This window comes from Phaethon aethereus, assembly GCF_964289735.1.
Source record: "Phaethon aethereus genome assembly, chromosome: 15".
NCBI lineage: Eukaryota > Metazoa > Chordata > Aves > Phaethontiformes > Phaethontidae > Phaethon > Phaethon aethereus.
In genome coordinates this window covers 18,815,730-18,831,239 of record NC_138591.1, presented here as the reverse complement: position 1 = coordinate 18,831,239, position 15,510 = coordinate 18,815,730, and the positions used below count along the sequence as shown (strand labels likewise).

The 15,510-nt window shown below is 44.5% G+C and overlaps 1 protein-coding gene across 1 annotated transcript in view; it reads left to right on the top strand.

The window, feature by feature from the left end:
- Positions 1-15,132, top strand: part of IFT140 (intraflagellar transport 140) — a gene marked incomplete at both ends in the record, with an annotated part of 80,473 nt that extends 65,341 nt beyond the window's left edge. The window contains 12 exons of the mRNA XM_082006722.1: positions 5,879-6,056; positions 8,732-8,922; positions 10,065-10,160; positions 10,508-10,640; positions 10,716-10,859; positions 11,262-11,390; positions 11,605-11,787; positions 12,781-12,987; positions 13,198-13,410; positions 13,493-13,659; positions 14,005-14,146; positions 14,929-15,132. Of these exons, the coding sequence (XP_081862848.1) occupies positions 5,879-6,056; positions 8,732-8,922; positions 10,065-10,160; positions 10,508-10,640; positions 10,716-10,859; positions 11,262-11,390; positions 11,605-11,787; positions 12,781-12,987; positions 13,198-13,410; positions 13,493-13,659; positions 14,005-14,146; positions 14,929-15,132 (1,987 nt within the window). The remainder of the gene's footprint in view (positions 1-5,878; positions 6,057-8,731; positions 8,923-10,064; positions 10,161-10,507; positions 10,641-10,715; positions 10,860-11,261; positions 11,391-11,604; positions 11,788-12,780; positions 12,988-13,197; positions 13,411-13,492; positions 13,660-14,004; positions 14,147-14,928) is intronic.
- Positions 15,133-15,510: the final 378 nt, after the last annotated feature.

The following is a 15,510-nucleotide window of genomic DNA, read 5'->3' as shown; positions in this document are numbered from 1 at the left end:
ACAGCTTTCAGTGTTTTGATCGTATATGAGAAATGCCTAATACAGTTCTCAGAGCAGCACTCATTTGATATGATTAATGCGATCAAGAATCTCATTTTCATATATTATTTGGTTCCTTGTTATCTTTTAGTCCCACGGAACAGGGATAACCAGAATAATGCATTTTAATAGTACCTAATAAATAAATGCATATAATAAATGCATCTGATAAATGCATTTTAATAGTACCTAATGTAATCTAGCTACATCAGATAAAACTTCCATTTTTTCAAGTTCTGAGTTTTTTCTGGGTTACAAGAAAACAGACAGTAAGCTACCAGTTTTGACATTTTAACCCTCTTTTGCCGTGGTTTGAAGATAAGATCAGTCTCCAAAATAGTACTTCTAAATGATCACCTCATCCTCCCAGCTAGCCGTAGGTGTGACGTAGTTTGTCTCGTTTGACCATGTCCAAGCCCTCCGTAGCTGTTATGGTCCACGGCATGATGCTTTTGTCCTATGACTGGTCAATCAAATCACATGTATGTAAAGAAGTTGATCATAAATGAATTATCTGGTCAGAATCACCCACGTTGATGGTCGGACTTGATGATCTTAAAGGCCCTTTCCAACCTTAATTATTCTGTGATTTAAGCCAGATGATGCTATTCTAACACGTTTTTTCCAAGGGTTGGAAGGTGCAGCTTGAAGTTACCGAAATCCAGGCAAGGGATTAACATTTGAAAAATAGTAATAGATGTTAATTTTCCTTAGGAAGCAGCACCTGCCTTGTCCCATCCTTTTCCTTTGCGTAGAAAACACCCCCGAGCAGCACGTAGGCAGCGGGTGGAGGCTGGGGAAGGGTGGTGCCCAGTGCCGGGCAGCATTTGTCCAGGCCAGCCCAGACACCGTTTACATCAGGGTAGGTCTCGTAGTAAACACTTTGCACTAGGACGGTGCATCCCCTGCAGTCCCCGTGGCTGAGCTGCTGAGAACCTGCTTTGACTTTCTCATGCGGTTTATGTTGCGATCGGGAAGCGAAGCTTCCTTGTCCCCACTGCTGGGTCGGCAACAGCTCTCCCACTCGCTGGATTTATTTCCATTTTTGAGAGCCCAGGCCGTGCCTGAGGCACAAGGGGACACCCGCCTGCTCCAGGCTGATATATTACATGCAATATGGTGTTAGAGAGACGGAATAATATATTTTATATTTTACATATAATATAGTGTTACAGATACTATATCTTATATTGGTATTTCTCCTGACGCTATACGGTAGTCTGCTAAAGCAGAATGCTTAGGGTCTTGCTCAACGAAGTGGGGCCCAAACTGGAAAGAGAACTTCTTTTTTTCCTTCTGATCAAGATATTTAGAGGCAAGAGATGGAACATGTGTTTGTTTTCCAAATACACCTCATTAAATAGAGGGGGAGAGATTTTGTAGTGAGATGTTTCAGACATATAAATCTCCAGCACTTCTAAATAGTACTCCATTTACTGGATTTTTTCTTTAAACTCATGCAAAATGGGCAATGAAAAATACATAGGAACAGGCGGGTTTGTAAAATTGGACTGTTAAACGCTATAAACATAGTCTCATAGAAAAACAGATGCAAAAGATCAGATACAAAGGAAGAAAACCCCTTTCATCAAATACGTGATAAAACTTATGTCCAGTCTGAAGAGGCGTCAGCGTTCGCTTTCCACATCCGTAGCTGGATTTGGAAATGGACCATGGCTCCGCTCGCCCTGGTGCTGCATCTGGGCTTCATTAAGTTTCCAGCTCCGGCTGATGAAGTACAGATGCGAGCAGCTTTCCAGGGAGGAGAAAAGGAGGAGGAGGAGGAGGAGGAGGAGGAGGGGAGGGGAAGAACAGGAAATTCCCAGAGCGTGAGCTGGGGGCAGGGTAAATCGTTACTTGGCCTTTTATACGCGACAGCGGGGCCAGGCCTGGAGGGAAGAGTTGGTGCCTTTTAGGGATGCAAGGACAGACTCGTCTTCCTGGCTACACTAACAAGGGTTGAGGGATAAACCGTGGGTTTGCCTGGGATTTCAGTGAGCCTGTTCCGCACCTCCTGCTTCGTGTTCCTTTACCAGACCTGCATGAATTTGCCCACATTCCCGAGAGGCAACAAAACCGAGGGGCAGGACCCTCGCCGTGCTGCTGGAGGTGTCCGCCCACCAGGAAGGTTGTGCCATCCCAAGGCCGAGGCTGGTCTTGACACACGGAGAAACACGGAGAAGGTGTTGCTGATGCTTCCCGGATCGTTCTCATCTCTAAACCCATCCCTTGCCCGCAGGCCTCCCCGCTCCGGCCAGCAAACCTGCCAGCTGCCTCAAGCTGAACGGTTTGCAAGGGAGATCTCTAAAAACCAGCTTGGCACTATAGAAAGTGCCTGTTCCCTCTGGTGAGCCGTGGTGTGGAGAGGCTGGAGGTGTCTTTTCAGGGTGAAGGTAAAACTGAGGGTCTGGCTAAAGGTCCCTGGGTCTTCCCGCGGTGGGTGCATCGGTCCCGGTGCCCGGGCCCAGGTCTGGGAGCGCGGATCTGCTGCGTTATCCCCCCGTGGCTTCCGTGGGACACGGTCCGTGCGCTTGCCCAGCCGGGGTTTGGCTGCGGTGCGCTGTGGCGGGTAATGGTTCTGCCTCTGGGTCGTGCCGCTGCTGGGCAGCAAGGCCTTCTGCGTCTGGTGAGGCCGTTTGTGAAGTACGCGGGGTCGTTTGCACTTCACAGGGTGGTGTTACTGTGGTACCTTTCTAGATTTAAAATAAGATATAAACAACAATATATTAAAATAATAAATACAAATGTAAATATATTAATAAGTACATTATATATGCATGCGAAGATGGTCTTTGCAAGCAAATAGTATGATGCTGTGTCAAAAATACCTGCGTACCTTAGCAGCAGTATATGGAGTGTGCTGCCAAAATGTCTCTCAAAGCAGAAACAGTTTTCTATTATTCTGCTGCAGGAAGAAAATTTAAATAGTACATGTATGTACCGTATCAGAGCAGTGTCCTTCTTGTGAGGGACACGTCTACTGGAGAGAACCAGCCCCTGCAGCAGCTCCACATGGGCGAGGGGAGAAGGTTTGGCTGTGGGTTCTCCCCCACGCAGCTGCGGTCCTTAGCCCCAGTGCGCAGAGCAGGGCCAGGCTCGTCAGACGAAACGTTCCCTCCGGTACCCTTCACAAGTACTTGCGCTGCTGAGCTGCTCTTAGCCTGTCTCTGGCTTTGGTCTCCGCGCCGTGCGAGGCCATGCGAGCACTGCTCTGCCGTGAGTGCTTCCCGGTTCGGTGTCTTTGGTCTGGTTTGACCACAGCATGCTCACCATCGGCCCGGCTGGCACTGTCCGGACGGCAGTGCTCGCCAGGAGACAACTAAAGACAGAGCACATCCGCTGGGGATGTTTCTGCCTCTGTATTCGTTGGCCCAGGGGTTATGCCGTGGTGGGAGCCTCTCGGGTTAGTTTTGCAAAGGGTTTGGAGCGGAGGAGGAAGAGGCAGGATGGCAGAGCTCCAGCTCCTCGGGGCAGAGGTGCTTCTGGGTGGTTTGCTGCGGACGGCTCGCACGGGTGCCGAGGTGGCCCACGGGCAGCCTGTGCGTGGGGCAGGAGCTCCCAAAGAGGAATCCCCGGGGCAGCAGCTCCCACCAGGTGTTGGAGTTGGCAGGAGTCATTGCCCTTCAGGAAAGCATAATGCAGCTGATAAATGATGAGCAGCACCTTCTAAGTTCTGCTGTGTGTCTCTGCACACTCTTATCTTTTAACTTAGTGCTTTAAAATACACTATTTTGTCTATTTCCTTTCAAAAGTTTCCACTCCCCGTAGTCTAAATGAGATTTCTCATGCACTTGTCTGTTCAAGCCAATGAACTCTCATCTTCTTGCATTTAGGGAATCACGAGCTGTCAAAGCTCTGCAAAATAAAGATTTTGATTGCCTTTCAGAAAGTTGCTGTTAATCAGTTTGACAAAGCACAGCACTGGCGTGCGTTCCTTCACCCAGAGTGAAACAGCTATTGGCAACTTCTTCTGGCATGCTACAGATTTTGGAAAATACATTTCTTTTCCTTGTGCAGCCATGTCCATGCGCACAAGATTTGACTTCTTTTACTAATGACAGAACTCATCGTCCTTGTCGATCAATGCCAGGTGACCATATCCAACACAACCTAAATGTTCTTTAAAGATGTTTTTCCTGCTTTTTCTAGTTCCAGATACAGGCAGTGGCTGGAATAAAAGAGAAACCAATTCCAACTTTTGAAAAATTAGGAAGGTCACATCTTCTGCTGATGTAAGCCAGCATTTCTATATTGAGTGGCAATGCACAGACTGACTTACACTCAGGAGGATCTAGCACTGAAGTTTCTGTAAGGCCTTTCTGGTTCAGAAATTACTGCGCTCTGTTTCAGTGTTCATTTTGGCTCCCCAGTCTGGGGGACTTGGACATCTTGGAGCAGGGCATGAGAGGATGCTGTGTTTGAACCACATTCAGCATGGACATGCAGATGTAAGAAATTCAATAAAATATTCAGACATGCATTTTTGCTTTTCTAAACAACCAAAACTTCTGAACTACCTGAAATTTGCCCCTGATCTATCACTTCTGATCCCATTTTATTTTCTCTATATTGTTTGGCCTTAATGAAGTTTATGTGACATATTTATGTTGATTGCTACCTGAAAAATTTATACCCGTTGTAGTTGCAAATAAAAGATGCTGTAATGCTGAAGTAAATTAGGGAAAACATTTTTTCTCTGCCTTTCTTTATTGTATGTGTTTGACAGCACGTCGTGTCTCATCTGCTTTGCTGCTTCCCGGTTAGTCATTTTCCTTGTTTGTGCAGGGCTTTCCCACAGCAACTGGGAAGAGAAAAACATTTTAATCATAGGAAAACTGGAAGGGGATTTGCTTGCAGATGCAGGACCTGAAGTGTCATTCAACTCTCTTTCCCTGCCCCCCCTCTCTTTTTGCTTGCTTTTGTCATTTGTGTTGTATGAGAACCATATGGACCATACCTCACTGAGGTTCACACCCTGACAAAAACCCCATATTTTGAATGTTTATGGTTTCTATTAGTCAAACATATTGCGTTTGATTCTGAAGAGCCTCAAATGTAAACAGAATCTATGAAAATCATTGCTTGTCACCCCATGTAATGGTCAACTGTGTCACGGTCCTTCTATTGAGCAATGCTGCCTGCTGAGACCTGACATTCTTGCATGGGAGCACAGTGCTCAGCCATTCCCTGCTTCTGCCTTGGCAAAGGATTTTGCAGTGTTAAGCGTAAGCTCTTAGCCCTGAGGAGTTCTCATTCTGAGCATTGCAAAACTTTTCTTTGTGCCATTTTTAAATTAGAATATGATCATTTGGTCAGTTGTTTCCTACATCATTCCCTGTTGAGTGCAACTATTAGGCTCCTAATAGCTGTTCCATATTTGAACATGTAGTAGGAGAGTAGCAGAATGATTCCAGTGTAAGGTCTATGTAGACTTTGCTCATAGGTTTTCTTTTGAATTCTGACCATCGACGTGGGGGTATTGTGAATGTCTGTATGTTGCAGCTACAGCACGAACCAGTGATGGGTGCATGATAAATGTTTCTATATGTGCAAACATAACTGCTTTTGTTTAGACATTGGTGTAAAACAAACCGCACAATATTTCCTTAAGGCTGTGGGCATTCAGCTCCAGAACTAACCTTTACATCTGAGGCCTATTTCTGTTCCTCTTCAATCTTCACACAGCACCTGGAGTCTCTTTGTTGCATCCAGCAAGTGTCCAATATGCTAATGGTTTTCCCTTTCACACTCTCGTCTTTCCTTGCGTCATACCCGCTTAGTAGCCAAGCCTTAAGGGTGACACCACAACGGGTCTCCTTTTCTTTCCCATTTCTCACAGTGAGGCTGTCTGGGAGAACATGGCTCGCATGTGTGTGAAGACTCAGAGGCTCGATGTTGCCAAAATTTGCCTTGGAAACATGGGTCATGCAAGAGGAGCCAAGGCATTGAGGGAGGCTGAACGAGAACCGGAGCAGGAGGCCAGAGTGGCTGTGCTGGCCGTTCAGCTGGGCATGCTGGTAAGCCCCGCTGACCATCCAGGACTATCCACCCCGCTAAACTAGGGACAAGAATGAGAAAATTATAATCTTTTTAAAATTCTGAGATGCAAAAACCTTGGAGGGAAGTCAAACCTATTAGTAAAGCCTGTTGCCAGGTTTCCTAGGAGTGGTGAAGAATAGCTCTGACAATTATTTTCCTGAAGTTGAGTTTTTATCTTGGGGAAATGGGCATCTCCTTCGGCATTGCGCAACCCCGTGCTGCACGATTCCCGTGTGACACTGATCAGGGCCTTTCCCTGAACTCCAGGGACTCAGTGGTCCCCTGAGCCCTTTTCGTGTTCCACAAAGAGTAGGTGAGAATGAGCGTGGCAGAGTCTGATGCCTGGAGATAAGAGTAGCAGGAGCCATAGCACATAAGGGTATAGCAAATTAATTCCTCTGTTTTCTTAACTGTTGTACAGAATTTATATGGGAGTTTCACTCCCATATGAAAAATTGCTAAATGAAGGAAACTGCTGAATGAAGGGAACATCTTTTAAGGATGGTTTATATGTGATATATTAAACAGAAAAACTGTTTTTTGGGGGCATAATTCTTCCAAGCTAAATCATTCTAGCTTTGACTGGATTAAAAAAAGGATGTACCTTAAAGTATTCTAGCTAAAATGTTTCAACAAACATATTTAAGGTCCAATATGGGAAATACAAGTTCCATTTTGACATGTTTGTTTGTAGAGTGAAAGGCTAAAGCTGTGTTTCGCCAGAGGGTGAGGGCTCGCTTAAGGCATTTAAGTGGTTTAAGCAAAATTGATGTTTCCTGCGGGGTTGGAGAGCTCTGGCAAGTCACATTTGCTGCTTGTGCTGTCCCAGGGACACCTGCTCTGCTACAGTTGCCCAGATTTCCATCCCAGCTTCTCCCGCCATGGGAGCAGTAACTTGCCTGGATCCAGCACAGCCAGAGGACGTGGTTGGGCTGTTCTCCCATAGTCTGGTGCACAGGGTGACTGTCCCTTGGACCTGTATCTGGAGCCCGACCTAGCAGCAAATACATACCAAAATGGACCTTCTCTTTCCCATGTGTCTTTACTGTAGTCTGAACCCACTCCCTTTGATTACGAATAGAACTGAGATCTAAAATGCGTTTGAGACCAGCATTATCCTTGTGGATTGAAAACTACCCGGAGCACTGCTGAGGTAGATGAATGATAAGAGCATGCACTTCCCTCGGTTCGCCTTTCTTTAATGTCTTCATCAAATGAGCTGTAAGAAAAGCAGAGATTTTTAGTTTGGGAGCCATAAAAGATCCAGGCAAACCATCTGTAAGAGGGAAAAACTGGGAAAGGAGAATTGATGAAATACTGCACAGTTCATAGGAAATCACAAATTACATAAAAAATGGCAAGATGCTATGACAGCAAAAATCTGTTCGGGGTTGCGTTTGAGGAGACACCACATCCTGGGGCTTTGATTTGATAACTTCTGTCTATGTATTTGTTGCAGCTACAGCTGGAACATTGACTTCCACCCTTAAGTATCTCATTAGCAGAAAAAACGTTGATGAACTGGAAGAAGTTCAGAGAAAATCAGTGCAAATTGTTAAGCACTTGGAAAGGTTTCACAGACAAGGAAATCTTTAAGCTAGCTGAATAATTAGAGTTTGGCTTAAAAAGGTGTTTAGCAATCTACAGCTATTTTAAAGAGTATAAATGCTAGAGAGAGAAAGTAATAATTCTGAGTTAAAGTGAAGAAGAAAAGGAAGATTCAAAATAAGTGTTTAGAAACGCTTCCTGGCAGAGAAAACTATGAGGCTGAAAAGTGTCAATACTCCTTCTTTTGGATATTTAGATCTATTTGGAGAGGTGGAGGGGAACTGTAGCAAAAGCGAATGCAGTTCTGTCGCTTTTTTTCATCTCGTACAGAATCATAGTGCAGGCATCTTCATCTCTATTTTCTGTGCTTTTTTGAATTTGAAACAATAAGAGACACAAACTATTTTTCTGTCTTGGACAGATAATTTCAATTTACTAAATATAGTGTTCAGCTGGACAGCAGTTGGGTGGAGCAGGAAAATGCTCCTTCCACAGGAGTACCTCTCAAAGCGTAAAAATAATAGTTCCAAATTTGCCTGCCCTTGCGTCAGCATGGGCAAAATCCTCCTGTTCTAATTCTGTCTTAAATGAACAGCATTTATTCCTAGGGATGGATCTCAGTTATCCATGAACAGCATTGCTACCTCTGAGACTTGCTCGGAGGTTGCAGGGGGTCCCCGGCGCATAACGCCTTCTTGCTGAAGCCCTGGTGCCCAGGACCTTCTCCTGGACCTCACCTCTGGGTCGGCAGCTCAACTGCAGCCCCACACGAGCATAGCTCCCCTTTCTGAAACGGTTTATGCTCCTGATGACAGTGTTTCATTGTTGATGGCTTGCTCATGTCACCCCCCAGTTGATGCTGTACAGTAAATGCCAGGATCTGAGTGCTTTCCTTATTTTCACATAAACATCCTGTTTCCCAGTAATGTGCTATTCCAGGCTACGTGTATTTAGTTGGTTAAACCCCCTGCCTGAATTATTGTTAATTTAATTGCACTACAATGACCCACACTAATAAACTACTCCGAATTGCAGTGTCTGTTGTGAAGGACACCTATGAAACGCCAGTCGGAGCTAATGAGGTGTTTGTACGCTCTCCTTCCAGGAGGATGCGGAGCGACTGTACAAGGCTTGCAAACGCTACGATCTCCTGAACAAGTTCTACCAAGCCTCAAACCAGTGGCAGAAAGCCATCGAAACAGCTGAAGCTCATGATCGGGTTCACCTACGTACCACGTACTACAACTACGCTAAGCACCTGGAGGCAACCGGAGAGCACAGTCTTGCACTCGCCCAGTAAGCACCAGCCTGTGGCACCCAAGGGGTTTGAGAGCCTTGTTCTCCCGTGAAGACTGGAGGCAGGCTAAGGAGGATGTCTGGTGATGACTACTAATAATTAATTAAAGTCTTTTCCTGTTTCTGGTGCTTTCTATCTCATGGAGTGAAAGCATTGTTATGATAAACTTCCCAGCACCCTCCCAGGCTAATGAAGCTTAGCGTCAGAAAGGTTAAGTGTCTTGTCGGGGCCAGTACTTGAACCCCACTAATATCCAATCCTGTACTTGCCTCTGGAAGACCACTGCCCTCTTTTCCTTCCTTTTCCATGACAAAACCACTTGTTTACTTCTCCTGAGAGTCTCAGACACAACTCCTGTGGCAGAATTTAGTCTGACGTGGGTGCTTCTGGCACCTGGACCTCTCCTGATGGGACTGCTGAGTCCCTAGAGAAGTTAGGGGTGGTGATTTTTAATGTGCTGTATTTGTTGTTCGAAATCTTGGGTTTTGTCTTGTTTTTATACAAGTTTTACCATATGAACCTTCACAATATTACGATGATTGATGATGATGATGATGATGATGATGATCATCATCATCATCATCATCATCATCATCATCATCATCAAATAGGTTGCTTCTCTTCAGAGTCAAAGTAGAGCTTTGATGCGATCAGACAGACCCATTAGGTGATCAAAGTGGGCAGGGAGGTGAGGGACAACTCTGACGGTGGATGGTGGCATAAGCGCAGTGGCCGGTAGTGGCAAAGAGGCTGAAGTTGTAGTGGCTGGCAGAAGGACTAGACAAGATGAGGAGCCCAGGGCTCTTGCGACCTTTTCAGACTGTTTCACAGGGGTGTCCTTAGGGTTTGGGGAGCTTTCTGGGATATTTCTTTGGACCATCACTGGCACTTTTAAAGTATTTACTGTCCTGTGATCACATTGCCTCCCTAATTCCAGGTGCCTTGCAGGACCATTAAACTTTTTATTTTTGATGGTGCTGGCAGACTGCAACTGGTCTTACAGTGAACTTAATAATACAAATGAAGCAGTGTTACCTGTGTTGTCTCTCTATAGCTGTCAGACAACATTACATGGATTTTTTTACACGGGAAGTGAGCTAATAAGGTACTCATTTCACATCTAATATGTTCTTCTCTGCAGCTATGAGAAGTCAGACACGCATAGGTTCGAGGTACCCCGAATGCTCTGTGAAGACTTACAAGCCCTGGAGAACTACATCAACAAGATGAAAGACAAGTCAGTGCTATGCTTGTTCCTTCTCCCAAATGGGACTTTCAGGTCTGAAATGCAACTTGTGAAAAGAGCAGGGAAGGAGGAGAATGAGTCCTCTCAGCCGCAAGTTCAACCCCTGGTTATCCATTATGATACTCCTACGGCTTTTCAGGCTTATGCTACATCTTGCTCAAGACCTGATACCTAGGCTGAACTCCCTTATAGTGCAGACCTTGGAACGTCACCCTTGCGTTGGGGTGGTGTCAGTGTTCTGAAAAAATGTATCTAGTCTTGAGTTCAAGATATCCAGGAGTAAAAAATGCAGTCTCTGGCAATTCTTGTTACTGCAATTAATATTGTTGCTTTTCTAGGAGCCTATGGAAATGGTGGGCACAGTATCTGGAGAGCCAATCAGATATGGAATCGGCGCTAAAATACTATGCACTGGCTCAGGATTATTTTTCTCTAGTCCGTGTCCACTGCTTTCAGGGCAACGTTCAGAAGGTAAGGCAGCCTGCTCCCATCTCCTTCCAGAGATGAGTATGGGCACAAAGTAAAGCTACATGATTTCCTTTTCAGGCTGCTGAAATAGCAAATGAAACCGGGAATTGGGCAGCATCATATCACTTGGCCCGCCAGTATGAGAGTCAGGATGAAATCAAGCAGGCTGTACATTTCTACACCAGGGCCCAGGCATTTAACAATGCCATCCGCTTGTGTAAGGTATGCAAAGAGGTACATTTATGTCCAAAAGCAAAGCAGGATTCTACCCTTGGGCAGCATACAGCATGAAAGTGGTAGAAGTTGTTTATGCCTGTTCTCTCTTGCGAAACACTGCTTGCTCGTACGCAGCCCGCTATGAAGATGCTCCTGGTTTCTGCCTGTGTCTTCTACAAGCGATGCATCAATAAAGGCTTGGTTATATGGGACATTATTTTCTTGTATATCTCAACAGAAAACTGCCTGAAACAAATTATCATTGTTGCAGATCAAAGTTACTTGTGCTGGTATAGGTTTTACAGAGAAGGGGGTTGATGGGCAGTGTAAAGCTACAGGCTTGCCAGGAGACAGAATTATGAAACCTGTTTGTTGCATACCTGGAGCCAAATCTTTGCTTTTGAATAGGAGAACAATTTAGATGATCAGCTGATGAACCTGGCTCTTCTGAGCTCTCCAGAAGACATGATAGAGGCGGCCTGCTATTATGAGGAAAAGGGGGAACAAATGGACAGAGCTGTCATGTTATACCACAAGGTAAATGTCTTTTTAGTAAAAAATAACAAACTTTAAACTGAAGTGGTTCCCACAGCAAAGGAACACTGAATCAGCTGTACAGTTTACTATATGTACTGTTTATTAGCCATTTCTTCGTGGTGGGTAATGCTTCATTAATCCACTCGAGGGTATCCTGCAAACTGATTCTGCAGTGCTTATTCTAGTCTTTAAAGACTTACTCGTAATTTTGCAGGCAGGACATTTCTCCAAAGCACTGGAGCTAGCCTTTGCCACACAGCAGTTCGGGGCCCTACAGCTAATTGCTGAAGACCTGGATGAGAAATCAGACCCAGTGCTGCTGGCCCGCTGTTCTGATTTTTTTATAGAACATGCTCAGTATGAGAAGGCAGTGGAGTTGCTGCTAGCAGCCAAAAAGGTAAGCTCTAGCTTCTCTGGTCCCTCCAAGCACAGGTAAAGACGAGCACAACCGGTGCGTATGTGCGTGCACATACATTTAGCTTTGTTGGTAAACAGCTATGCAGACACATTTGTAAGGTTTAAAGTTTCCTCTCATGCCAATGACTCATCAGGTGGTAGCCCTCTGGCTCAACTCTAAAAATGGATTCCTGGGGTTTTGTCTTATTTCTGCTTAAAACCTGCAGATTTTGCACTCTTGGGAAGAAAAACTCCAATGGTCTAAACCAATGTATTTGGAAAGTGAAATTATAGCATCATCAGTCAAAAAAGCCAATGCTGTCCCTCTTGTCATATTACCAATGTAGTTAAGGCACTTCATGTCACACCTAAACTTTTACATGCTTCTACCTTGCCCTCGTAATTGTGCTGGCAATTCAGCCTTACCAAAATGCTGGATACCAAAGCAGTCCTATGCCCACTCCTCTTCAGTGAGCTCCTATGTCTGTCTGTCTGCCATGTTTTGCAAGGGTACAGCAGCCCTTTTCTGGGCTATTATATATTCTACTTGTGATTTGTTCCTATATGGGAAGCAGCAAAATATTTAACAAAATCTTTCAGATGCCTGTATTTATTTTATTTGTATTTGCTGAAAACCTTAATACACTCAACCATGCCTAACAAATCTGACTTGTATGTCTCTGAGAATGTCACATTCAAAGAGATGAAATGGATCAATCTTTATGGCCACACTACTGTCCCCTGAGAAAATGGGTGAGAAACGATGGACTTCGTGGAAGAACAACTGCATTCTTAGTGGACAAAATGAGACAGTGTGCACTTGAACAGGAGTTTATGTCAGGACACTTAACTACACAACAGTGTTCTAGATGGAGCATCCACAGCTGCTAGCATTTGTGCCTTCATATAGCTAATTGCTGTAGGTTACACCACGAGCAACGTGAAGCATTACTATAGGGTTTGCAACACCTCATTGCTTTCTCGCTTCCATTAGTACCATGAAGCTTTGCAACTTTGCCTGAAGCAGAACCTGACCATCACGGAGGAGATGGCTGAGAAGATGACGGTCTCTAAGGACTCCAAGGATCTCTCTGAGGAGTCCCGGAGAGAGCTGTTAGAACAACTTGCCGATTGCTGCATGAGACAAGGCAATTACCACATGGCAACCAAGAAATACACGCAAGCAGGAAACAAGTTAAAGGTCAGTGGTAGAAAGAAAAAGCTGAAGAGGCTGAGCCTATTACCTTCCTAAGATTTCTCAAAACAACGGTGTTTTGAGAAGTAAATCTTGGAAATCTTCATACAGTAGCCTATCCAGAAAGGCTCCTAGCCCTTTTACCATAGCTCATGTTTTTACATTCATAATGGTATTTTTCCCCTTCTGCCCCCGTGTCCCCCTTTCCATTGCTAGGCTATGAGGGCACTGCTGAAATCTGGAGATACCGAGAAAATTGTCTTCTTTGCGGGAGTTTCCAAACAGCGAGAGATTTATATCATGGCAGCCAACTATCTACAGTCACTGGACTGGCGTAAGGACCCCGAGATTATGAAGAACATCATTAGCTTCTATACTAAAGGACGGGCCCCTGACCTGCTGGCAGGTTTCTATGATGCATGTGCTCAGGTACATCCCCCTTCTGCAACTGCTGAAGGCATTTTGTTGTTAGCTCTGGAGCAAGACGTTCATCTCATTTCTCCTCTTGCAGGTAGAAATTGATGAGTATCAGAACTATGAAAAAGCACAAGGAGCACTGACAGAAGCATATAAGTGCCTTTCAAAAGCAATGACGAGAAGCCCTCTGGAACAGGAAAGCAAACTAGCACATTTGCAAAGCAAGATGGCCCTGATTAAGCGATTCATCCATGCTCGGAGGTGAGCTGCAGTAGTCGGAGCATGTAAACTAATGACAGAAATATCATACAAGAAGAAAAGTTGTACCAGTACCTAGAGTTTAATAAATAATTTGCAGACTCGCTTCTAAAAGCTGCTGTTACATTTTTCTAGCAGGGAAACCATTATGTGATTTTTAAAAGTGCTGTTGACATAAAAAATTAAAAGGTAACCTGAAATACAAGCGAGTGTATTGACAAGGAAAGTGTAGCCAGAAAGGCGATTAGGAAACGCAACACAGTAAAAAAAATCTTCCCCGTTCTTCACATGACAAGCTGAATGCTCTCCCCCATATGACTAACAGTTTCCTTTTGCTCTCTGTACTAGAGTTTACTCTGAAGATCCCAAAGAAGCAGTCACACAGTGTGAACTTCTCCTAGCTGAACAAGATTTTGACAGCGCCATCCGTCACGGTGATGTCTTAGGATTTCTGGTTGAACATTACGTACAAGTGGAGGAATTCCATACGGTAAGTTAATTCTTAATTCTGCTAATCTACAGAGCCCATATTTTATATACACCACTGCAGCCTGATATAGCATGGTTATCTCATACAGGAAGACATTCCACAGTAGAGGCTCCTTTACAGGAGCTAAACTGCTCAGCAGGGTGTTGTAGACCTCAGGAACTATGTCCATATTAATATATTTTTAATTTCACGGGACTGAGGAGAAAAAGCAAGCTCACAGGACATAGGGCATAAAGAGTGGTAAAATCTTAAATAATCCCAGTTATTAGGTAAGAACAGAAGGGTCTGTCTGGATGCATGTCTCAGCAATTACACTGTACTTCATTTGCCACCTGGCCAAAGAAGAAAAGAAAATTGTACAATTGCAATCATTAGAGGAAATGGTGAATCACTTCTTCAGGGCAGAAGTGCCACACACACCAGCATTTGGACTAAACTTTATTATGAAGCATAAGGATGCCAAGCGCTAATTTCTCCAGCTGTTCTGATTAACCTGATTTTTAACATGTTGTTTTGACAGTGCTTCAGCTGTCAGGAGAACATAAAAGCAACCTTTGAGACCCCTTCTTTTTTAAACTGAAAAAGATAGAATTGACACAAGTCGTTATGGAAGGTCATCACGTCAGCAAAGGCTACAACTCCTGGCTAAGCATTAGCACCCCTTAACACTGAGCTCCTGTCAAGAGCTCAGCCTCGCACTAAGGGTGGATGCTTTTCACCGTTCTGCTGGGACTCACAAAAGCATTGCACCCCCCATAACTGATCTCTGTGCATTACTTTAGGCTTACCGGTATCTGGAAGAGATGCAGAAAAGAATTCCACCCATGAACCTGAGCTACTACGTGACTCAGCAGACCATCGAGGCTGTTCACCGAGGAGTAGGCATTCCTGTAAGCCGAACCCTGGTTCCAGAGCAAATGTGCCACAGCAGTATGGAGAACAAGGAGGTGGAAGAAGAAGTGGCTGATGAAGTGGAGGACCCCTGACAACTTACCAAATGCCAAGTTGACTTTAATACTGGGTCGTTTATTCTGTCCTCATTAGGGATCCTAAATCAGTCAACACACTGCTGCAACAAGGCTTTTTGGTTATTACCAAGAAATTTATTCTTCCTGCTTGACTGTACAAGCAACAATATCGAAGTGAATATATTAGCTTAAGCACTACATACAAAGATTCACATGTATATCCTCTAATGAAGCTGTTTTTAGTATTTTAATAAATTTGAGGGGGAAAAACACCCCAACAAGAGCCACATATTCAGGCCTATTTCCAAGTACAGAAAAGAGCCAAGTAACTGAGGTGAAAACTCCCAAGTTGACAAAATTTTCAAGTACAACTTTGATCTGCTAAGGTGCTAAACT